Here is a 23,258-nt window from a genome sequence, read left to right as displayed (position 1 = left end):
GCCGTAGCTCGGCTGAACCCGTGACGGCTCAGCGCGGTACGGCGAGCCGGCGCGGTCAAACCGTGCACGCCCCTCTCGCGAGACGGCGGCGCTGGGGCGGGCGCACGTGCGCGCGCGGTGAGGGACCGGGACCCGCCGCGGCCCGAGGGGCCTCCGGTAACACCGACACCGCCCCCGGGTCCCCCCGCCCCGCTTCGCTCCGCTCAGCCCCCTCCTGGCGGCTCCACGCCCGTCCGCTCCCTCTCCTCCGGAGCCGCTGCCGCCCCTCGCAGCGATCCCCCCGGTGCTTGTACCGAGCATCCTCCCGGCGCCCTCCTTGCCGTCAGCCCCGGCACCGCCCCGCCCTGCGAGCCCGCCCCTCCTCAGGTACCGAACCGCGTCCCCTCGGCTGCCCCCCAGTTCTGCCCCCACAAATCCCCCCAGCTCACCGTCCCACCGTGTCTGGTGTCCCGCACCCTGCCCCCGACCCGCCCTCACTTTTACCTCCTTACCACCCAGCACCCCCCCGCGCCTGTTTGGGGTGTTCATGGGCACCCCAGCATCCCCACCCGCCCTGTGCCCACCTACCGCCTGTCCTTGTCCCTCTACCTTGAATCCCCCACCTCTGGAATTTTCCCTCAGCATTCTTCCCTGCTCAGCACAGCTTGTACAACATCCGAAGCTCCCTCACAAAATCCTATTTGTTCCCATCGTCCTGGGGGATTTTTTGTGTGTTACAAACTCTTTCCTTATTGACTCCTGTCTTCTAAGTCCCTTGCTTGAAAACATGTGTGTAAACCACCATTAAATCCATTAATGGCTTGAGTTTGCTTTTCTTTTTTTATGCTCTGTATTTCTTCCCCCAGTGTTCTTGGATCAGATTGTGACTCTTCAGGCACTGATTTAAATGATCCCTTTCCTTTGCTAGTATGCAAGAGGCACCTGCCCCCAGTGCCGCCTCTGTTCTTTTGCCACGGATTTAACATTATACTTCATGTTGTCCTTAACACAGTGTGTTCTGTAATTCCATGAGGGTTTCTGAAAGGTCTTTCTTCATTTTGTGGCACTTTGGCTTCTTTCCCCTTATGTGCTGGAATTCCAATACTGCTTGGTGTCCTTTGTAGCAGTTTTCTCCTTGTTTCTATTATTTCTGACTCCCATTTTCTTCTCCCTGATCTCTCATGCTCTTTTGACACTCGCACTGTTTCCTCTGGGATTCTTGTCAAGTTGGGAGGGATGTGACTGACTTAAACCCAGTCTTTGTGTCCTGATTCTCTCCCCCTGTGCCCTGCAGGGCTGTGACATGGCCACAGAGGTGGCTGAGCCGGTGGTCCCTGACTGCAGAGGGGACGGCAGGAGCGGTGCCCGGTCCGACGCCGATTACCCCCTGCGGGTCCTGTACTGCGGAGGCAAGTGCTGGAGCTCCCTGGCTGTGACAGGAGCACAGAGCTCTTCCTGCACCAAAGCCATTAGCACAGAAAAGGCCTCTGAGCATTAGTATGATAGCAAGAAATGCAATACGTTAAGTTGCTATATTGTATTTTAGAAGTGTTCTTTACTTGTTCCATTCGTAGTTATGTAGTGGGTGGAATTTAAAAGGAAGTAAATAATCTTGGCAGGTGTGTTTTTAGATAGGAATGGCATTTTGCTTCAGGCTGGAATACAGTTGCAGGGCAGGAAGAAACAGCCCTGTTGTGTGTGAAAGTCTGCACTGTTGGTTTGGGTGTCCCATTGGCAGCTCTTGGAGAAAGGAAAGCTGACCAACTCACCTGGTGCTTTATTCAGTGTCTCTTTTCCCTCAGGTAGAAGTGGTGGTTTGTTCTGTAGCTTTTCCCAACCTTGGGCATCTCCTCCCCTTCCCTCAGTGACTGGCAGCTCTTGCTGTGATGGTTTTAGCCTAATGCAGAGCATGTGAGCACAGGTCTAATGAGAGAGGAATTTAAATGTGGAGTGGCAACAATAAAGAAATGTTTTTGAGTCAGTGTGTGGTTATAACTAGAAGTTATGTAAGATCTCATCCCTGACTTTAAAATACCAGTTGGAATTTAATTACTAAGGCTGTAAGTAAAAAGATAAAAAGTAAAAAATTCCTTTTGTAATCTGTTCTTTTTTTCCCCTTCTTTCTCCAGTCTGTTCGTTGCCAACAGAGGTGAGTTAATTTTTTATTATCCAAATTTCCTTCTGTCCTATTATGCCCTATTTTTGTGTATTTGTGATGTATTTTGTCATTCCTCCACTAACAAGATTCATATGGCTTTTCTCCAGTACTGTGAATACATGCCTGATGTGACTAAATGCAGACAATGGTTAGAAAAGAATTTTCCAGATGAGTTTGCAAAACTTACAGTAGGTAAGAGTCTTTTCTATTTTCTAACTGTTATGTGTCCTTGGACGTATTTAGAAATATCTGAGCTTGTCCAGTTCTTATCTCTTTCCTTTTCCTCCTATATCTTGTGAAAGTTAATGCTTTGGATGCTGTGAAATAGATTTGATAATGCCAGAAAACACTACATAATCATTTTGTGGTTTCATTAATAATATCTGAGCTTTCTTAAGGTTGCTGCCATAAACAGTCATCCATGCACTTGTTTCTCATCTGAGTTACTTTATTGGATTTTATGTCTGTCCAGTTTACAGTGGATGGCTGGAGGAAAGGTCATTAATAATGCAGAACTTATTTGTTTGCATTGGAATTTTGATATTAACATTATCATTAATTCCTGTCTGTGCATTTATTGAAATTGTCACTGCAAATTTGAGCTGAGGCTTTTCTGGAGTCTAATTTGCATAAATACTGTAATGAAGGTATAACATGCATCAGTCAAAAGGCTGCTGCACTTCAGTTTAGTTTATTGATTTAGGAAAATATCACTTTACCTTACTTTTGGTCCCTGTAAGCCTAATTTTGTTCTTTTTTCTCCTTTCTGCTGCATTCAAGAAAATTCACCTAAACAGGAAGCTGGGGTTGGAGAAGGCCAAGGAAATGTGGGAGGAGGAGAAGAAGAGGAGAAGAAGAAGCAAAAGAGAGGCAAGGTCTAAATAGTTGATTGTGGTACTGATTTAAAAGCAGTTTGAGGCATCCCTTTCTTACCTGCAGGTCTGGACCAGGGCACAAATTCCTTGCATTTTGGTGGTTAGCTCTGCACAGAACATAGGGAATATCTTCCTCCTTGTGGTCTGTGCCAGTGGAAATGTTGGAGAGGAGGGACAGGCAGGGAGAGGTGATCTGCATCCCATTGTTCCTGTCACCACTGTCACAGTCAGGGAGCAATTCCTCCCAACCTGAGATCAGCTGGCATTTCTCCCAGAATGCTCTGCCCTGTTGAGCAGCACTTTATGGGCTGCTTGCAGAGTGGAACAAAGGTTCTTCCCTCTCTTAATGCCTCATGACTCTGCTTTTGCCTTTGTTCCTTCCCACCTCTCTGTATTCACAGAACAGGATTTGGTTTTTATGCTTTTAAATCTATTACCTGTGTCTCCATTAGCAGCTGTGTCTCTTCCCAGCAGTACCAATGAAAAACATTTTCAAAACCCAGCTTTGGAAGATAAAAAGTTATGTGGAACAATTTAAACACACTTTTATCTTTGATCATTGGAGCTCTTTCTGCTGAATTAATTAACATACTTTCCACCATAAATCAGAGATCTGGAGCTGTTAATATGCATTTACCTGTGCAGTGTCAGTCGTGTGTAATGCTCCAGAAATTATGGTTAATACCCTGTAAGATTCATATTTTATGCCACATATATTTTTACTTTATTTCTGGTATCTTGGTAACCAGTTTAATTTACCTTCTCAGCAGGCAATGTCTAGTGACAACAGTAATTCATGTTCTGTAACTTGGATGCTATTCCCAGAGACTTCAGGATGTTTTATTTCAACATTAATTTGTTGTAAGGGGTGGTATGATTAATTTTCAGTCTGGTTTTTGGTTCTAAAATAATAGTGTTTAAAATATTTAGTGATTTTTCTCCTAGAAGCTAAAGTTTCATGATAACTTACAGTATAATGTTAAGTAGGATGGTGTAAGAGTGACCATAAGAATGTGAGGGAAAACAAGCACAAACTTCATAAGACACTGCAAAAACTCACTGAAGAAAATTAAGGCAGAAATTTACTGTCTTAAAATTATCAGAGACCAGTTTATAATAAAACAGAATTGAAAGTGCTGCGTGTTAGGAACAGAAACAGTCCCAGGGGTTGGTTTACTTGTCATAAATTCTTTAGGTCTTTATGCTGAGAAGGCTCAGAAACATGAAACTTTGGTTGCCCTGGAATAACTTGATGACTGTACACGAAGTTAGCCGAGATCTTAATCTGGCTTGAAGAATCCTAATGGGTGAAATGTATCTGTTGCATGTTTTATTCCAACTCAGAAATGCCTGATATGGGGAGTGTTTCCATATCTGCTGTTTAACTGTTGCTGTTGATCTGCTGTTTAATCCAGCAGCCTGAGGAAGGCAAGACCTTGTGGCCTCAGGAAATGGGCATGAGCAGCTTGCTTTGCCTCAGACACAAAACCTGAGGGTGTTAAAAGGTGTGGGAAATATCAAAGAAAAATTCAGCCCAAAGAACAATGTAAATACAGAGCAAGCACAGTGATTGGTAAACTGTGGGGGAAAAGCCTTTTTTTTCTAATTGTAGTGGGGGTCTGCTGTGCAACCTGTGCTTGAATGCACATTTGACGTGTATATATTGTTATTTCCCATAATACTGGACTTTGATGACATGGGATCTTTCTTAAATAATATAAACCTCACACAATGTGCAAAATACATTTTTGTTTACTGACAGTGTTGGGAAGTTAAGAGTTTATTTGTTTATAGTGACAAAATCTGACCTGGTATGCTTTTTTCTTTGATGAACTATGACATAATTTAATTAATCATGTAACCTTATGCTCTGTTTTAAAGGTGGGAGAGGTCAGATAAAACAGAAGAAGAAGACTGTACCACAGAAAGTTACGATAGCTAAAATTCCCAGAGCAAAGAAAAAATATGTCACGAGAGTGTGTGGCCTCGCCACGTTTGGTGAGTTTGGGTTTTCCTGGTATTGGATGTGCCTGCCTTTCCCCTCATGATGTTTCTTCTGGTTGTATTCCTGTGGGGAATCTGCTTCCAGCTGTGAGATGAAAGTCCCAAGGTGCTTTTAAAACATGTCAAAGGTACATTCATTGACTTCCCACAGGGATAAATCATTAAGGTACTTACTGCCATGATTTTTAAACAAAGAGGGTGACAGGTTTTTTGGAACAAGGTGCAGACCCACATCAACAGAACATGTAGAGGACATTCAACAATTTCTACCTTGAAGTATTTGTAGATCTGTAGAGTCAGATGTTTTGGGTGTAAACAACAGACTTGGCTTTCAATGGAAACTCTAGCAAAGCTTCAACTGTAAAGTGCCACTACTTTTTCAAGTTAAAACAAGATTTTGGCTTTGATCTTGAGAAAATATTTTTATGATAACAACTGTACTTAAATTGCCCATTTTCTCCTTGGCAGAAATCGATCTTAAGGAAGCACAAAGGTTTTTTGCTCAGAAATTTTCCTGCGGTGCCTCAGTAACAGGAGAAGATGAAATCATCATTCAGGGGGACTTTACAGATGACATCATTGATGTAATCCAGGAGAAGTGGCCTGAGGTAATAAACCCTTCTCTCTGTCAGGAACACACACACTTTTCCACACTAGCCTGTGACTTTACAATGATTTTGGTAAAGAGTTTCATCTTTGGCAGCACAGATTGGTGCACAAAAATAAAAGAGCAGTTGTTGCATTCCTACCATACAGTAAGGGAGACATGTCAGAATAAATCCAGCTGTCAAATATCTTTGGCTTCTTTGTAACCGTTTCTTAATAGTGAGTGTCTAAGTATTCTTACATTGCAATCCTATTTTTCAACACCTCTTAAATATTGCAAAATTAAAACAAACAAAAAAGCCCCAAGCCCACACATTTGTGCTTCAGAAGAAATCAGCTAGTGTGAGTTGGACTGAAATTTAAGGCTGAGAGCTGTACTTGCAAGGGCTTTCTGTGGCTGTCCCTTGTCCTGGTATTTCCCAAGTGAAATTCTTTATGGTTTAACTCCATAGGCCTGTCTTTATTCCCAGCCCTGCAGGCTCAGCTGTGTCCTATAAGCACGTGCCACTCATGCAGGATTTACAGCAGGGTTTTGGAATGGTGCTGTTCATTTCTCCCACACTTCACCACATTTACAGGGGTACACATTGAAGGAAGCATGTAAAAAGAAAATACTCAATTTGCTGTGTTTTGGCTTTTTCTCTCTAGGTGGATGATGACAGCATTGAAGATCTTGGAGAAGTCAAGAAATGATAGTGGAAGATTACTTTTATTTAATTATATGGTTATAAATGATATAGCAAAAGTGAGGCTTCTAAATCCATTTGCTCTGCAGTGAAACTGTGGAGAACCCTTATCCTTGGCATTCTCACTGTTCTGTATAGGCTGCTTGTTTTTTGTTTTTTTTATTTGTTTCGGGGTTTTTTTTGTGATATTTGCCAAAGTTAAACTGGGGTTCTACCATGCTTACGCATGAAGTAGATTAAATAAAAGAACTGTTCCTCATTGAATAGTTTCTGAGGTTTTTTATATCTACTTTACCTATCTTATGAGGAAATCAGAATTTAAGGCATTACAATTTGTTTTTCATGTGCTGTCCTTTCTGCTGAGCTTAACTGAATAAGGTGTGTGGCTGATGTAGACACTTCTACTTCTCATTTACCTGCAGAGAATTTTAGAAATCAGAATGGAACAAACATTTTAAAGGATTTTTTAGCAACTAAAGAGCAGTGAATCCTGAAGTGGCCAGACAGCTGGGCTGAAGTGATCATTCTACATCCCTGCCAAGTGAATTATTTCATTAAATGAAAACTATTATTTTATTAAGCGGAGACACTGAGAAATATGTGAATGTGACCTAGGAATTTATCCTATTTTCATAATTCCAAAGATCTCCTAACTCTGCTGGGCTTCTAGGTGAGGCAATTGTAATGGCTTTATGCTTTTAAGCTGTTGCTCGTTCAAGAATGGTAGTAATGAAACAAATTAATAGTGAGCTCTATTAATAGTGAGCATTATTCCACAGGCCATGTTAGCAGGTGGGGTGAGGTGCCAGCTCGGCTGTCTGTACTCCCAAAAACAGCCTCAAGCATTGATTTGGTGCTTTTTGTTTCACTGTTCCATTTAATAACAATAAATGTTCCCTGGTGGCAGAGTCCTGGAAGTGACGTGCTCCTGTCACTGCAGAAAGTGATCTGAAAGCCAAGGGGGTGATGTGTCAGACATTCTGTTCTCTTCCTGTAAAGTTGCTTTTTTTGGTGATTTCTATTTATAAACCCTGGGTGTATGTGGAGAGAGAACTCCATCCCTGTGGTTGGAAATAATGTATCTCAAGAGCTGCCTGCATCTCTATAGCCCTGCCACTTAACGCTGGACAGGAAAGTTGCTTCCAATCCTTAAATTACTCATCCCGTATTAACAACGTTATTAATTACCACATTTTTCTAGCAGCTCCAGCAGAGCCCCCGGGGTGAGGCGGCCGCGGGATTCGAACTCGCGGCTGCAAGACTCGAACCGGGAGCCCCGGGCCTCGAACCCGCGGCCTTTGGCTGAGGGGGCGGAGCTTCCTCCAACGGTGGGCGGGGCCGGGCGGTGCCGGTGGGTCGGGGGCGGCCGGGGGTAACGGGGGGTAACGGGCGGGGGGCGGCGGCACCGAGAGCAGGGGAAGCCCTTGGCCTTAGGAAGGGCCGCCCCAGGCGGGCGGGACAGCGGGGGAGCCCTGCTGGCCTGCCCGGGAACGGGGGTCGCTCCCCGGGCGTGGAAGGTACCTCAGGGCCCCCCTCAGGCCTGTGGGAGGCCTCAGGGCGCCCCCGCCCCGTCCGGCTCAACGCCGCTTGTGCCCCCTCAGGGTCGGCGGGTGACGGGGGAGCCTCCATCTGAGCGGGACAGCCTTGAAGCGTTCCTGGTTCCACTAATGCCTGGCAGAGCTCTGGCTCCCAGTCCCCTATGAGTTCATCACTGCTGCATTCTGCTTCGCCCCAGGTAAAACGTGAGAGTGCCGTTAACAATCTGCTCTGTTTTGGGTAGGAGGGTTCTCATTGTGCTGCTGAGGGTTTGAGTCATGGACCGCGAGTGGTACCGCCTTGTTCTGCAAAGGGCTTCAGTCTAGGGCCACAGGTGGTACCACGAGCAAAAGGAACTTCTTGGAATGGTCTCTATTTATAATATAAACATAGCTCAATTAAAAATAAACCACTCGAGTTTAAATGAGAGAATTTGTCACTTCCTTGTGTTGAAATGCATTCCGTGTCTCACCTTTTGTAGGCATTTAGCCCCGATCGCAAGAACAGCATCATTAGGAGGCAGAGACAGGAACTCAAGCTTTTAATTGCAGAACTCAAGGATCGTGACAGGGAGCTCAATGACATGGTGGCAGTGCATGAGAGACACATTCAGGCCTGGGAAGATGATCGCCAAAAAATACTGAGTTTAGCAGAACGATGCAGCTTGTTAACTAGTAAGTGTTGTGATGTAAAGAATGAGATCTTGGTCTTAAAAGTATGTTCAGGTGCTTCAACCCCTCAATAACAGTTTTGCATCATATAAGGAAGCATTTCCTACCCTTCAGCCTTAAATTTTATTGTCTCTCTGAGATCTAAACTTCCACACTGGTGCTGAAGTGGTCTGATCTTGAAGGGGGTGTGATGATCAGACGACTCTTTCTCATCCAAATGTGTAAATTGCTTCTGTGAATTATTTAAAAAATAATCTGATTAAATAAATGTGAGGCAAGAGAAAAATTTGCAGCCTGCTGGTGAGTTAACAGAGCCCTGTGCTCTGAGGTTCTGCTGCACAGCTCTGAACAAGCACAAACCACCCAGCAAAACACCTGGTGTTCCTGTTCCATATGACCTGGGTAGCCAGGGAATCCTCCTTCAAAGTGTGCAAAATAAGCATCCAGGTCTCAATAGTGTGATTTTATTTTAAAACACTGGGTTAAATTATTTCTGAGATTTAAGAAATTGCATGACAGCCTCTGAGCTGTTTTCTCACATAACTTTGTCTCCTTCCTTTTCAGGTGAGCTGAATGAAAGAAATGCAATTATAAAATCACTGACCAAAAGGTTAAAGTTATTAGAATCCCAGCATAATGATAGTAAGATAACACTTGAAAGCACACAACAGAAGTTTAAAGAGCTCACTCAAAAAGTAACAGATTCATCTGTTCACTGCCAGGCTCTGGAGGTAGGGGTTGAGTAATGGTCTGGTTTTGTAGTCCATGCATTTGCAGGATGCTTGTGATGAAATGTAACATTCCAAAACTGTGACATGCAGGGTATTCAGACCCTTGATCACGAGCAATTTGGGGAACAATTTTTACTCCAGTCTTCTTTTCTCCAGATTGCTCAGGATCCCACATTGCCATTCACAGTGTTTAAATAACATCGTGGATGCATTTACTGGGAAAAAATAATAACTTTGAATCACTGAAGTAATAGCTGACACTTATTTATGTTCACTAGGAGAAAAATCAGTCTCTCCACTGCTCAGTTTTGGAACTGTCTGCTAAAACAGGCCAGCTGCAAGCAAGGGAACAGGAGCTTCTCACGATGCTTCAGCTGAAGGTAACATCTGTAACATCTGTCAGCACTAAATGTGGTCAAACTGCAGTGCAGCTGTTGGTGACAGTGCCACAAGGCTTCTGTCACTGTTGATCTCACTCATGGTTAATTCTTAAGCTTGTTTGAGAAGGGAAAAGTAGTCAGCAATAAACTGGTTTATTTTCGTTAAAAACCTTGTTTCCAAGATTTAATTTGGTGCGTTTTTTCCTCAAAAGCTCAGAAGGAAATCACTTGATCACTTTAACCACTGCAGAAAAATGTACTGTTGTTATCTCAAAACCCATCCATGATATTAAAAAAAAATAAATCAATGTGTTTCCTGTTTCAGGACAAGGCCTTAATTGAAACAACTGATCAGATTACTGAGGTTGCATCTAAATTTAAAACACTGGAGAATGCATTGCGTGCAGCAAAGTTGGAGGAATTCAGTCGCAACAGAGAGCAGCAAGACCTCAAGCTGACACTGAATGATGTTGTGTTTCAAGTAAATAAGATGAAAGGTAGATGTTTCTGCTGGGCACCTAATTTAGTGTAGGCCAGCACCATTCCTTTTCAGTCTGAGAAGTGCTACATTTTGTTTTACAGATGTCCTCTCTGAGAAGATGAAAGAAAGCAGCAAGCACCAGGAAGAAATCAGTCACCTGAAACATGAAAATGGCTGCTTGAGGAGTGAGCTGATACTGGCAGGTGAGGGTGGGCAGTTGGCCTTCCATGCCTTGGCTTTCAGTGGCTCAGAGACTTCTGGGAAGCAATTCAGTGATATCTGTGAAAGGAAGCGGCTTGTTAGCTGCCTTCCTTGCAGTTTAATAAAAGTATATCCCTTGTGTGCCATTCTTCTATAGAAGCAATATCTGGGGCTTCTGCAGGGACACTTTATAAAATCTTGTGAAAGCACAAAGTTCCCCAAAGTGATTACATGGGGAGGAGTAAAGGGCTCGGGGGATTCTCTCCTAAAAATGTTGAGTCTTTCTCTTCTCTGTTGCTTTCTTTAGGTGATGGGTTTGGTTTAGGCTGGTTTAATATACAGGCCTTGGCAAACTGCACCTTGTTCTCCTTGATACCTTGGGTTTTGGGTGGAAGAACATCTTGTGCTTCAGTGGATAGGAAAAGTCACTGCAATATTCTTGGAGACAAACATAGAAACCCTGAAAGATTAGGTGGCCAAAGGTGTCCTCTGCTGTGAGACAATTTCTTTGCCTGTCATTTTTAGTATGCTATTACCTTTGCCAGATATTGAGCCCATGTCTCATTATTTTAAAACCAATAGAATTGGGAATTGTTTCACTGCACTTCCCTCTATGTGCATGAATTAGAATTAATTAACTGAATTTCCTTTATGCTTTCCTCTTTTCTCTTTTCCTTTCTGAAAATGTTCAATAAATCAGTCAGTGAAGACCAGTATTGCTGCTAGTGAAATGAAGCCAGGTGCTGAGGAAAGGTCCAAGGAAAATACTTGATTTTTTTCTTTTCTTGTGGGTTTTGTGCTCTTTTTATCTGGAGAAGAAACAGGTCCCGTTGATCTTAAGAAATTTTGATCTTAAGCATTTTGTTTTGTTATGATACCACCTTCTACTGCTACAGACACAGCATTAGCAATGCACTTGCTTTGTGTCTATTCACCTGAAGTAATAAAAATAATTATTATCTTTTGAAACAGTGGAGGAGGCACAGAGAAAGGATCAACTTTATCAGTTTACCAAGTCTAAGCAAGTGCGGATTGAAAAAGAATTGTCCAGTTTGCGACAGGTACAGCCCTGATTGTTAGGTTAGAGGTTAGAGGAGTGTTTTCAGTAACATCAGACCTGTGTGGGACACTGCAAAAAAGTCAGATCTAGATATTATTGATTAGAAAATAAAAATATGTTTGTGCCTTGCTGGCATCCCTGTAGAATGTTGATTTATTCCATGTGGGGTTAAGATGAAAAGCCCATGGTGCTCCCAGGCTTTGGAAGTCATGGGAAGTGCAGCAGCATTGGGATTGCACACCTGCCCAAGGTAAACTCAGAGTCCTGGCAGACCTGGCAGATCTGCTTTTCACAACTTAAACCCTGTGTGTTCACCTGCTCTCAGCTGAGGTTCTCAATGCGTGTTCCATGCTTTTAATTGCAAATAATTGATGGATAGTTACCTTCTCCATTAGCTTTACAAAAAATCCCCTGCAGTGGAAGCCAAATCCCATGATCATCATCCATGTCCTGTAATTCTGTAGCTCTGAACAACATAATGACATGTGTTAAATATCAGGTAACAGTAATGATGTTTTATTTATTGTTCAGTGTGATTCCATCTTAGAAGAATATTCTAATCTTCCAATAGAAATCCTGTTTATAATTACAAAATGTTATTTTCCTAAATACATGCAGATGTCTTCTTAGATTTGGAAGTCTTTGTCAATAGTTTGACTACAGGCATTGTTTTATAAGAACATTTTGAGGATGTTTTTGGAAGACAAGCACTGTGGTACTACCTGATGATGATATTCCTGCATCCAGACATTCAGTAATGCCCCTCACTGCCTCTAACAGGTCTGTGTAAAACAGCAGAGGGACTTACACTTCCTTCAGGTCAACTTGGATAGCTCTCAGGAGTCCATGCAAAAGCTTGAAAAGGCAGCAGGTGAAAGGAGGTAAAGACAGTTTTTTTTTCATAAATAGATTTTTTTCAGCGAGAGATTTCACTGTTCAGCTCCAACTAACATCCTAACAGGGGTGGGTGCAGGGTGGCTTTGCTGGACTTGACCACAAACATCCAGTGAAGCTTTTAAGTACCTTGTGTTTTATTTGGTCAGGAGGGACCATGAACATCAGTCACAGACCAAGTGTTGTAGCAGGCCAGACAGCTCATGATTTTTTTAGAAAGTGAACTAGTCTGGTGGTAGGGGCGTTAATCTGGCTCCCTACTACTTTGGTTTAAAAAGCAAAGTTTATTTTAGGAAGTAAACTTAGAGAATTGGTGCACACCCTGAAGGTTCAGACAGAATCACCATACTGTATAAAACATGAGGGAACTCTCAGACTGATTTTGAATAGTAACAGCCAAATCTGGGCAGATTTTCTGTGGGATTTTGGCAGGATAAAACTGCCTGGTGGTGTGTGAGCTGCTGCAGAACCGTGGCAGCAGCAGCCTGTGTTCTGTAGAGCTTTAGGAGTGCATTTGGGGATGCTCTTTACCTGCAGTGTTTCTGACTTGTTTTTGTTGTGCCGTTGTAGCACAGGGGCCACAGTCGCTGCCTCTGAGAGCCCCAGCAAGACAGACAAGGGTAGGACTGAGGACAGCCACAGGATGTTCGAGGAGTGTGGAACTGCACCAGTTTCAGCAAGTAGGGTAAAACCCACCCCTGAGATGTGTGAAGTAGATCACAGACAGTTACTGAATGCTTCAGACTTGGAGGAAACTACCTCAGCATTCTTAAACCAGTGTCAAAAAGCTGAGAAAGGCTTGGCCGTCCCTGCGGAAGAAGGAGAAAAGCAGGATGTTGCATCAAGCTTTGATGAGCTAGACAGTGAAAAATGTCGTGAGGCAAACAACACAAGGCCATTGAGAAACAGGGAAATTGCAGAGAATGGAGTGAAAAGCAGAGAGAGAAAATCCTTTGAGGTGTGTTTGCCTTCATATGATCATTGGCTTAACATCAAATCTCGTCTAGATTTGCAAAGCACTTTGATCCAGAACAACATCACATCTGACAAAACTGATAATGAAGAGAGATCTGACTTTCAGTCTGGCCAGAAAAGCAGAGAGTCTCCTGTGACTTGCAAGTCTGAATCTGATTCCAGTATTAATAACTTCGCCGTAAATAAAGAACGGTGGAAGCCACTATCAGATCTGGAATGGCTGGAGATTTTCAAACCCAAAAAGAAAGATGGAAATACCTGCCATGGAAAAGAGCAGAGCTGTTTCAAGACTGCACAAGAGATGAAATGTACCTGCTCAAAAAGGTTATGAATTTGTTGCCTTTAAGAAATAAGCATAAGCTAGATGTATGTAGAAATTTAGGTCTATAAGCTCTCAGTATTATCTCAAGCTATGTTTAAAGTAACTGCTGTTTTTAAATTTAGTCTATCAACCCAAAAAGTAACAAATTTAAAATAAAAATAGCTCTTAAAGTATCATGATTCTATTTTTATGCATTTATTTTTTCTCCTCTCTTATCCCCAAGAGGTGTGTGGGCAGGAGAAGCAGCAATACCATATAACTTAGCCAAATAAACTAATTGGGAAAATCTTACGATTTTTTAAATCCCAGGTGTTGCTTGTAACTCTGATGGGTCAAATATGTTCTGACCAGAGCTGGTCTTGTGCAGTGAAGTTTCTGGGAGGCAAGAAACAGATCCAGGTTTTGTGTGATGCTTTAGTGACTGTGTTATTTCTATTGAGAAATCAGACCTTGGCTGGGCAAGAATGTAGGACACAGCTCTGAGCACAGGCTGCTGCCTCTGTCAGGGCAAGAAATGAGATGGCAAGATTTAAAGGACAGCAATCTGTCCACTCTCCAGTTTGTGGGACTCTATCCTTCTGTTTGTGCTGTGGGAGGAAAAGGGCATGTGGTTGGGGATGAGCAGGATGAGGTTTCTAATGCTGAGAAGTGTCAGAAGAAGACTCAGGTGTCTCAGTGATGTTGGAATGTCTCTGAGATAAAAACCTGCTCTGCCTTTGCAGAAGTGGCTTTGTGCCTGCATAAGCAAAGACATTCAGAGCTGGGGCTTGCTGTGGGTTTGTTCTGTTGGTTCCTCTATTTCCTTTCAAAAAGTTGATTTACCAGCTGTATTTTGGAAGGATTTCTGAAGTTTCACAGCGATTTCATAGCTGCTTTTTAGCCAGAGGAGAGGAGCCTTCCCAGCTGGTGGTTTGACAAGCACAGTAAATGAACAGCTGTTTAAACCTGCTCAGTGTTTGCCAGCAAGCCTGCCCAGCATCCAAACAGATTAATCTTATGGAATGGAAAGATCTGATGTATGGATGCTTTCATTCTGTGTGGCTTTTGAAACAGAAATATTGTAGAAATTGTTGCTGCATTAAGACAGACCTGTTCAGAAACAAGGTGAATGGGCAGCCACTGAAAAAGAATGCTGGCCTGGCACATTCCCATGTGCCTTAGCTGAGCTTCACACACTGTGTGGGCTCTCTCTAGTTTCCACTGCCTATAAATCACTGAAAAGACTCCACTCCCTTCTGTCTACCCTGACCTTTCTTATCAACTCCCCCAGCAGCACCAATGACACACTGCCATCCCTCCAAATCCCTTTTGAGGCTGGATCATGAGAGCTGCTTTCACTTTTTGTCTTGCCCTATTTGTCTTGTCCTTGAGTGAATTTTAAGGGAAAAGGAACAAATTCAACCTGGGCAGTGCAGCTAGAACAGATCTCCTCCACTTGGGGAGGGGCTGTGCTACCCATGTGGGATTTGCTGCTGAGCTCTCCAGTTTCCTTGATGCCCACGTTTGGTCCTGGGGCCCTGCTAATTGGAGATGGATTGACTCAGTGCAAATCCCTGCCTGTCTGCTCTCCAGCCTCTGCTGACTCGGATTTGCCAGGCAATAAATCCTCTCCCCTAAATGGGAGGAAGGCAGGAGCATTGCTTCTGTGAAGGGATTAATGGCAGAGACCAAACACAACATTCCTCCTGGGACTTGAATCTGGATCCTCCAGTTTTCCATTGCTGCTTTCAGAGTGCTGATGATGTAGTTTGTGTTTAGGGAAGGGTGCTGGCACCTCCCTGTCAGCCCAGCAAATATTTTTGCCATGAGTTCCTGAGTTCTGGAACAGCCAACAGGGAGGCTGTTAACAGTCAAATACCTTCCCCAATGGCAGAGGGGATTGTGAAATCCCTGAGTGCAGGAATCATTTCTGTGTGCTCTGACTTGGTGACTTCATTTATGTTGGGCCAACATTTGCTGCCTTGGATTTTTATCTGAATTCTCATTTTAGAGATGGAGCATCAGATATTTGTTGAGTCTGCTTGAGCTGGAACTAAGCCACTATTCCTGAGCCATTTCCCTGCCTCAAAATCAAACTTTCCTTTCCAACCTGTGTGTTTTCCCTGCTCATCTCATCTCCTCACATCCCTGTTCCAGGCTCCTTGTTCCCTCATGTCTCCACAGAACCTTTCCTTGTCAGAAACACAGAAATGAGCTTTTCTCTCTCAAAAGAGAGCCTGTTTTATCCTGGTGTTTTATGGGAGAAGTGAAATAGGACACAGCAGACACTCATGAGCTGGCAACTCTCATGGGGGCTTTTTCCTAGATTGAATGTCAGTTAAAAGTACACTTATTTTTAACAGTCTTGCCAAGTATGGAATGCATTTTTACACCAAAATAACTGTCTAAAGAATATCTAATGAAATGTCATCAATTCAAAGATGGTATTTTCTTCAAAATACACATCTTTTTTCATTATTTGCCAATCTAGGCAGGGCTAGCACTCTGTTGTGTTCAGAAGTTGATGAATGTGGTTTGCTCCTGTATTTAAAAATAAATAAACCCAAGTCTCTTTGGGAAAGCTCTCCTGTGATCCCTGAAGTGAGATGATGACTGTAAAACATTGTGAAATTCCTTTGAAAGGTACACCTCCAAATATTAATTTGCCTAATGATTGATTAGAACCAGAAAGGGATTTGGGTATGGGAGGGGAGCAAGTAGCAGAGTATTGGGAAGAACAAAGTATTGCCTTTCATGTGCTCTTTGCAAGGTTAAATACACACTCAAGCACATGGTCATGGAGCTGGTTGAGGCTGGTTGAATGTCAAACCCTCCTCCTCAGAGGATGAAACTGATCTAGGGAAGCTGTTAAACATGGGAATGCTCTGAGGAGCAGGGTTATCTCCCAAGCTTCTTAGTTTCCTTGGCTCAGGGCCCACAGTTATTTATGTTGTGCCACGATTTTCCCTTCAAAGTTTAAAAAGGATTGTGATGCTGTTTCTGCCAATGTCTTAATTGTGTTTTTTTTAACAGTGAAGAAAACCTGGATATGAATTCCCTCCACTTGGCTTCCCTCTCAACATCCACTCAGAAGAGCAACATGACTCAAAATTCTGGTGAAGATTCCCCTCTGGACATCAGTGACCTAGCAGTGCCTAAACCAACAAACAGATACTTCATGAACACAGTCAGTATCTTATTGCACAATGTCCTTGACTGATTTTTAAGGGGAATTATGGGGAATTATGACTGATGGTAGGAATGTCTCCTGGCATGGAAGAGCTGGGGACTCAAATGATGAGACAGTAGCCTTATGGCAAAGATGATAACATATTTTTTTAAAAATAACTCCTTGTTGCCTCATTATGTCTTGGACAGCATAAGTATAAAGGAGTTTTTAAAAAATGTGTAAGGTTTTGGAATTAAAAGCTTCAGGAAAATGGATGCTGGTTAATTGGTAATTCCACTAAATATCTGAGCACACATGCATGCAGTTATCAGAAGCTATTGGACATTGTTTCTTTCCTGTTCTGCTTGGTCTTCCCTCTTTCTCATGTCTTCATTCTCCCCTTTATCCCTGAAATACCTCTCTTGTGTGTGCTCCATGTACTGCATGTGGAAATCTGTTAAAAATGCCACTAGGAAAGAGCTCAGTGCTTACCAGAAACACCAGCAGTTAGACAGAGTCTGTTACTTTGCAGTATTTTGAACAGAAACATTTCAAAATCAAAATGCTGATTCTTGGTGCGTTATAATTCTTGGAAACCCTCCAAAAAAAGATCTTTCCATGACTTTGTCTCCCTCTCTGTGTCCTGCAGGACACCAGTTCCCTGTTCTGGAAGCTGGAGCGCTCACTGGCCCAGTCCCGACAGATGCTGGCTGATCTGGAGCTCAGCCTCCTACACACAGGCCCTTCCAACATTCCCAACACCAACAACATGAATAAGGTACAGACTGCTCTCCCAGGACAAGGGTGAGGTGCTCAGGAATACTGGTTGGGAACATCCTTTCCCTTATGCTTGGCTTGCACTGCATTAGCAAAACATGAGGAGGATATTGGTTATAAAGAGACAATTCCTGCATGCCTTAGTGCTTGAATTTTTTATAGGATTCTGTTTGGCTGCTCAAGGTCATGACAGGATTTGACTCCTGAATGTGTCTGAGCAGATGGAAGGCAGAAGTCATTTTGGGGCAAGCTGTAGGAGGTCTAGAAAAAAGTCAGCATTGGTTCTTTCTTGCTTGAAGCCAGTGAGATGATTTCTCAGGCTCAGCACACACTCACTGCTCTGCTGTCCCAGAGACTCACAGTCAGAACTGGTTTATTATTGTATTCATGGAAAGGAGGGCAGTATAGGGAATAGGTGGTATATAGGATACTTTGGGTGTGAATTTAAACCAGAAGTTCAGCTTAAATAAATGCAGAGTTCTTGTGGGTTAGTACTTTTAGCTCCTTCATTGCAGGGTCAGAGAATATATTCAGTGGTCAAAGAAAAGAACCTGTATGTAGCTGTCATAGCAGTTTATTTTATGAGTACAAGTGCTGATAAAGTTGCTGTTGAGTATTTGGGCAGTAGAAGTAATCAGAGAAAGGGTCACTTGTTTGGTGGATAAATATCCATAAGAATTTCTACCTTGTTTGACAAGGACATTGTACCTTTTGTCCCTAGAAATGAGCACACTCGTTCTGCTGTATATCCCAAAGGGAGGGTTTAGGCTCCTGGTTTCAGAGCAGTGCTGGTCCCTCATCTTCATCCTCACACGTATCACCTCCCTCTAAAAAGTTGCACTCCTTTTAGCCTTAGATGAACTTGACCAGAACAACGTTGCTGTAAGGAGCAGACAAAGCCATTTTTATAACATTCAGAACCATAAACCCTTCGCTGTGCTGGGCCTGAGTGTAAAGGTTGTGTGCCAGCGTTTGCATAAACTGAAAGGATATTTTGTTCAGAAGTTCCTCTGCAGGATTTCATTCAGTGGCAAAGACAGCAGCAGTTTAGTCTTTTGCAAAGACTCCTGAGTAGGAGGATTCCTGAAAAGCTCCCTGCACACAGTGCTTGCTTGTGGCTCTTGCCCAGCCCCATCAGCTGTCTGGCTCCTGCTCACTGCTTGGCACATCACAGCTCAGCTACTCTGGCTGCCCATGACTCTGCTTTAGAATCTGATGCTGCATTTTTGAGCTTGGAAATTGGCTTCTCCTTCAGCACGGGGGCTTTAGTGGGTAGAAAATGAAGCAAACTCGTGTGTAGTGGCGGGAGCAGATCCTGAGCCACATCTGTGGAGCTTTGATCTGCTTTCAGAGCAGTTCTGGGCAAAAACTCGTCAAGCATGTTTGAGTTAATCTATGCAGGCCAGCTAACCTCTACTTAAAACCAGGCTTACCTGGGGCTGTTTTAGACTGAGCTTCAGAATATAACAAATATGAGATATGGACTTTAGAATTTAATCAGGGGGAATTGGTACATGTTGGATTCTGTACCCTGCTGTGGGGGGGGAGGAGAAGGGGAAATTAAGAAGTGTACCCCTGCTGCTCACCAGCTTGAACCTGGCAGCTCTGGAAATTTTATTCTCTGAGTCCTTTGATTTCCATGTGGTGTTTTTACATTACAATAGAAGCAACAGAACTTGCAGGAACTCTTCACAGAAGCCAGTTATCTGCAGCAGGAAAAAAGAGATGCTAAGCTTCCTTTTTTTTCTCTGTGTTCCCTGAGCATGAAGGTGTTTTCAGCTTGATCTTTTTTTGTTTGCTTCCCTCTTTCTAAATGCACCTGCAATATTAATACACTTTATGGATTTTGGAGATGGGCCTGGCACAGGATTCTAAGTGCATTTCCAATAAAACTCTTGTGAGTACTGTAACAGCAAACAGATATTAAGTCAGCAAGTAGTTCCTTTAGTCAAATAATTAAACTTTTCTCAAGCATGTTCCTCATCCTCAGGGCAGTCAGATCTCACAGCTTCACTCCCCAGTATCTGCACTCTCCTTATTGTAGTTAAAACCCTTCTGTATGTTACAGATAATGGGATCAAGGATGTGAACATTGTTGAATGAGAGATTGGGAAGTTTTTCCCAGTGCCAAGGCCAAGGGCTGTTTTAGGATACTGTTCCTGGGCTCAGAGCCCCAAAAGTAAAATGTATTGAATAGAGCTGTTTTAGACTATCCAAAGCAGCCTTGCCCACAGCAGATTGTTTCTTTTTCTTTTTTGAATCAGGAAATTTCTCACTCTCTGATTATTTGTTCTTCTATTGTGGATTGGATGCTTTCAATAGGCACCACCTTGTCTGGTTCTGAGGACAAAAGAGTAACCAGATATGGTTAAAATCCTGAACACCACATGAAACTGAATAAGAACCAGGAACAGTGAGGAGAAAAACTGGCAAAAAAAAAAAAAAAAAAAAAAAATCTTCCAGTGCTGAGACAACCCAAGCTCATGCCTGCAAAGGGAGGTTACCCCACAGCCAGCTGAGCTGTGACACTGTGTGGCACCAAGCTTCTCAATGGATCAGCCAGCTCCAGTGGGGAGCTGGTGCTCAGTTCTCTCTTGGATATTCCAGCTGCAGTCCCTGAGCTGTGTGTGCCCTGTGGAGCCAAACCTGCTGTGCCCTGGGGAGTCAGGCTGGTTTGCAGCAACCTTGTGCTCTGCTGGGTCTGCATTAAGCCTGGAGTCACTGAGTCTTCTCTCAGAGCCCAGAGTGCAGCTGATGGGGCACTTGGAGGAGATGGATGCTGAGTAGCTGGAATGTCAGACCTTCCTCTGCTGTAATGTTCTGTGCACAGAGAGAGCTCTTCTTTTCCTAAAAAGAGCCCTGAGGTAAAAGCAGCTGGAGGTTTTACAGGTTGAAGCCAGCACTGTGACTTGCATCCTGAAATCACTGATGTTACAAAGCTTCAGGAGCAAATCCCCAAAAGTGCTGAGCCCCGTGCTGAGGCAGCAGAGTGGGGAGAGCACGCTGAGCCTACAGAAATAATCACATCTGCCTCGAGTGAGAAAGAGCCAGTGGAGCAAACACACTACAATCCACTGTAGATCCATGACAAGAATGAGTGGCTCTCCGAGTCACTGGCTAATGCATAATTCTGATTTTCTTTCTGTGTTAAAAGGCACTGAATCACTGTGATCAGTTAGATCTGAAGCAGAGCAGATCCAGAAATAACGAAACTTTTGTGCAGTTTCATACACAGAAGTGATTGAATTGATTTTGGTTGTGTTGTTTGGTTTTAAATTGCTTTGAAACTCATTTGAGGGCAGGTGCACTGACAAACATTAGGGCAATTTCCTCCCTAGCTGCCAGTGATTTAGCCATCCTCATCAGTCAGTTGTTTTGCCTCTAGAGAGAGGTTGGGTTGGGGGGAGTTGAAGAACTCAGGAGGAAAGCAGTGAGTACAAGGCTATATTCAGTTTTGGACACAGCAGCATGTGCCACTGCTCATAAATGGTGACTCATTGGCTGGCCTGGGGCACAAAGATCACTCCTTTCCTCAAAGCCAACTGGAAAGGTTTTATTTCCCAATACCCTGGTGGTGGCCCTGGAACTGTTGCCTTTCTGTGAAGTACTTTGTTTACCTTCTCCTCTTTATATTTTTACTCTGTGTTCTTACTCTGTTTGCAGTATGAAAATGTGTGTAGTAAATTCACATAAGTGTTGTTGCTTCAGATATTTTTGAGAGGAAATGTTCCTGCTTTTTAATAAAAATCTCTTCCATTTTCTGCAGAGGAAGAAGTTGTTTCCATCACAGAGGTAATTCTGAGGACCGAAGATCATCGACCCGGCAGCTCCAATGGAAAGTTACCTCATTTTTTTCTGTGGTCCTCTTGAATGTTTGAAAGACTCACAAGTGGCAAGAAGATGTGACTCTGTAGGAATGTATTTTATCTTGAAATAAAACAGAATTATGCCAAGATTAACAAAGCTATTTTTATAGCTGAGAGCACAGGTTAAACACTAGCTTGTTTTTTAAGGATCTGAAGTGTGTAATTGTTACAACATAGGAACTATTTTTCTTTTTATTTTTTTTTATGGCGGCTCAGAAATATTTATAGAGTATGACACAGCCGAGCATTCTCCTTTTTTTTTTAGCATATTGTTTTTGTTCTGGATTTCTTGCCTTGTAGAGAGAGATGAATAATGTTTATAGGAAGTTCCCAATTAGTGTTCTAAGCAGGAACTGCCTCCAATGTTGCTGAAATGGGAGAGCTGTCACCCACAAGATGGGCAGAACAACTTTGCACACTCAGGAGCTGGTTCTTCCAACAAAAGTTTATGGGATCAGGTGTGTTTGCACTGTAGAGGTAGCCAAGTATGATGTGACCTTTTCTTAGCATTTAAACTGGATTTATCTTTGCTGATTGGGCAAGATGTCCTGTTGCCACAATTTTAACTTATTTTTTAACTAAGAAATGAAATAAGCTAATAAAGGTGATACTTTGCTGTGTCTCTCTTGCCTATTTAACACATTTAGCACTTGATTTCTGACACTTTTCAGCACAGACAGGAGTGGGCTGCCCAGTCCTGTGTAGGTTGGGAGCACTTTGGGATACCAGTGCCCCTCCCACAGCCCTGTGCCAGCGTTTTTCCTGCTCAGGGTGGGAGTTTCTGCTCCATCCACTGCCACCAATTATTGCAGAGGAGAACAATACTCAGTGGATTCCCCTTATTAACTCTTTAATTTCATTTTCTGTTTTCTCTTTAATTACTCCAGTGACAGCTTTTCCTGCAGGTATTAATGGCCCAGAATTAGGTGGCCAATTCTGATGAGAGGTGCTGTTCTCCAGAATCTTTCCCTGCTTGCTCGCCAGCGTTACCCACACATGGAAGCTCAGCTGCTCCAGCTCTTTCCAGGTTTCCTCAAGCCTCTACAGTGCATTTATTCCTCTACCTGCACAGAACCTTCTCAGGCTCCATCCTCACAAACTCCTGCTCTGGGTATAACAAGAATCCCCCCTAAAAAACCAATGATAACAATTCCATGATGCTCACCCTGAAGCTGTGCAGCAGCTACACAGAGACATCGGTGCAACCTCCAAGCAGCAGCTATATTTAAATGTGTTTCAGGTTATTGGATGAACTCACTGAGTTTAAATCCCTTGAGAGTTTAAAATGATGACTTTAAGATCAATATAGAAAACTGAGCTCAAGCGATTGAGGATCTCAATTGGGGATCTGCAGAGCCTTAGGATTTTGTGTCGGGCTGCCTTGGATTTGTGGAATGGGAAGAAGGGGAATAACTGGGTTAATTTATTCAGCACTAAGTGACTTAAAACCCAACTGCATTATTGACCACACTGATTCTCGAATCGAAACGCTTCAAATTCGGTGCCTTATTTCTGGAAGCAGCTCAATACTCCAGGGAGCCCTTCGCTATTGTATCCTTGGACTGAATTATTATTTAAAGACAACAAAGCTTCTGTTCAGCCGCAGCCTTTCCGCAGGGTGGATGCGAGCTCCGGTCATTGACTTTGGTAACGGGAATTGATGTTGGAACTCCGCGGCTAAGAACTGCGTGTTTGTGAGCAGGTGCAGTGGGAGATGGGTGAGGATGGGCGCTGAGAGGTGGCGGTGACCGGTGTTCCTTGGTGTTTCCTGAGCTGGGGAATCACCTCGGTGCCTCGCGGGGGCTGCTCTGTGTCTGTATCCCCTCCCCGTGTCCCCACTCCGTGTCCGTGTCCCCTCCCGTGTCCCCCGGCGCCGCGCGGTCCCACCTGCCCGCGGGGGGAGCGGCG

General features: G+C 43.4%; 2 protein-coding genes across 6 annotated transcripts; both read left to right on the top strand.

Annotated features, from left to right (window-relative positions):
• Positions 1–28: 28 nt before the first annotated feature.
• Positions 29–6,572, top strand: DENR (density regulated re-initiation and release factor). 2 transcript variants are annotated; one of them, XM_056504311.1, is made up of 8 exons: positions 29–366; positions 1,274–1,388; positions 2,109–2,128; positions 2,245–2,329; positions 2,918–3,007; positions 4,894–5,010; positions 5,485–5,624; positions 6,271–6,572. In XM_056504311.1, the coding sequence occupies exons 2-8, from the start codon at positions 1,283–1,285 to the stop codon at positions 6,313–6,315; spliced, it is 603 nt and encodes a 200-aa protein (XP_056360286.1). In that variant the 5' UTR covers positions 29–366; positions 1,274–1,282; the 3' UTR covers positions 6,316–6,572. The 2 variants fall into 2 exon arrangements, with proteins under 2 accessions (XP_056360286.1, XP_056360287.1); XM_056504312.1 differs by having other exon boundaries at positions 74–156.
• A 1,037-nt stretch (positions 6,573–7,609) lies between these two features.
• Positions 7,610–22,730, top strand: CCDC62 (coiled-coil domain containing 62). 4 transcript variants are annotated; one of them, XM_056504366.1, is made up of 13 exons: positions 7,610–7,636; positions 7,910–8,043; positions 8,326–8,518; positions 9,080–9,246; positions 9,525–9,626; positions 9,952–10,123; positions 10,209–10,310; positions 11,281–11,369; positions 12,149–12,249; positions 12,833–13,561; positions 16,572–16,725; positions 17,357–17,485; positions 21,251–22,727. In XM_056504366.1, the coding sequence occupies exons 2-13, from the start codon at positions 8,008–8,010 to the stop codon at positions 21,278–21,280; spliced, it is 2,004 nt and encodes a 667-aa protein (XP_056360341.1). In that variant the 5' UTR covers positions 7,610–7,636; positions 7,910–8,007; the 3' UTR covers positions 21,281–22,727. The 4 variants fall into 4 exon arrangements, with proteins under 4 accessions (XP_056360341.1, XP_056360340.1, XP_056360339.1 ...); XM_056504365.1 differs by having other exon boundaries at positions 7,611–7,659; XM_056504364.1 differs by lacking the exon at positions 7,610–7,636 and adding an exon at positions 7,696–7,825.
• Positions 22,731–23,258: the final 528 nt, after the last annotated feature.

Source organism: Oenanthe melanoleuca, chromosome 15, assembly GCF_029582105.1.
Source record: "Oenanthe melanoleuca isolate GR-GAL-2019-014 chromosome 15, OMel1.0, whole genome shotgun sequence".
Taxonomy (NCBI): domain Eukaryota; kingdom Metazoa; phylum Chordata; class Aves; order Passeriformes; family Muscicapidae; genus Oenanthe; species Oenanthe melanoleuca.
This window is presented reverse-complemented; position numbering and strand designations above follow the sequence as displayed.

Coding starts and splice junctions, on each gene's coding strand:
- DENR (XM_056504311.1), top strand. CDS start 1,283: ATGGCCACAGAGGTGGCTGAGCCGGTGGTCCCTGACTGCAGAGGGGAC. Junction 2,330..2,917: donor GTTTGCAAAACTTACAGTAG/GTAAGAGTCTTT, acceptor GCTGCATTCAAG/AAAATTCACCTAAACAGGAA. Junction 3,008..4,893: donor GAAGAAGAAGCAAAAGAGAG/GCAAGGTCTAAA, acceptor TCTGTTTTAAAG/GTGGGAGAGGTCAGATAAAA.
- CCDC62 (XM_056504366.1), top strand. CDS start 8,008: ATGAGTTCATCACTGCTGCATTCTGCTTCGCCCCAG. Junction 11,370..12,148: donor AATTGTCCAGTTTGCGACAG/GTACAGCCCTGA, acceptor TGCCTCTAACAG/GTCTGTGTAAAACAGCAGAG. Junction 16,726..17,356: donor ACAGATACTTCATGAACACA/GTCAGTATCTTA, acceptor TGTGTCCTGCAG/GACACCAGTTCCCTGTTCTG.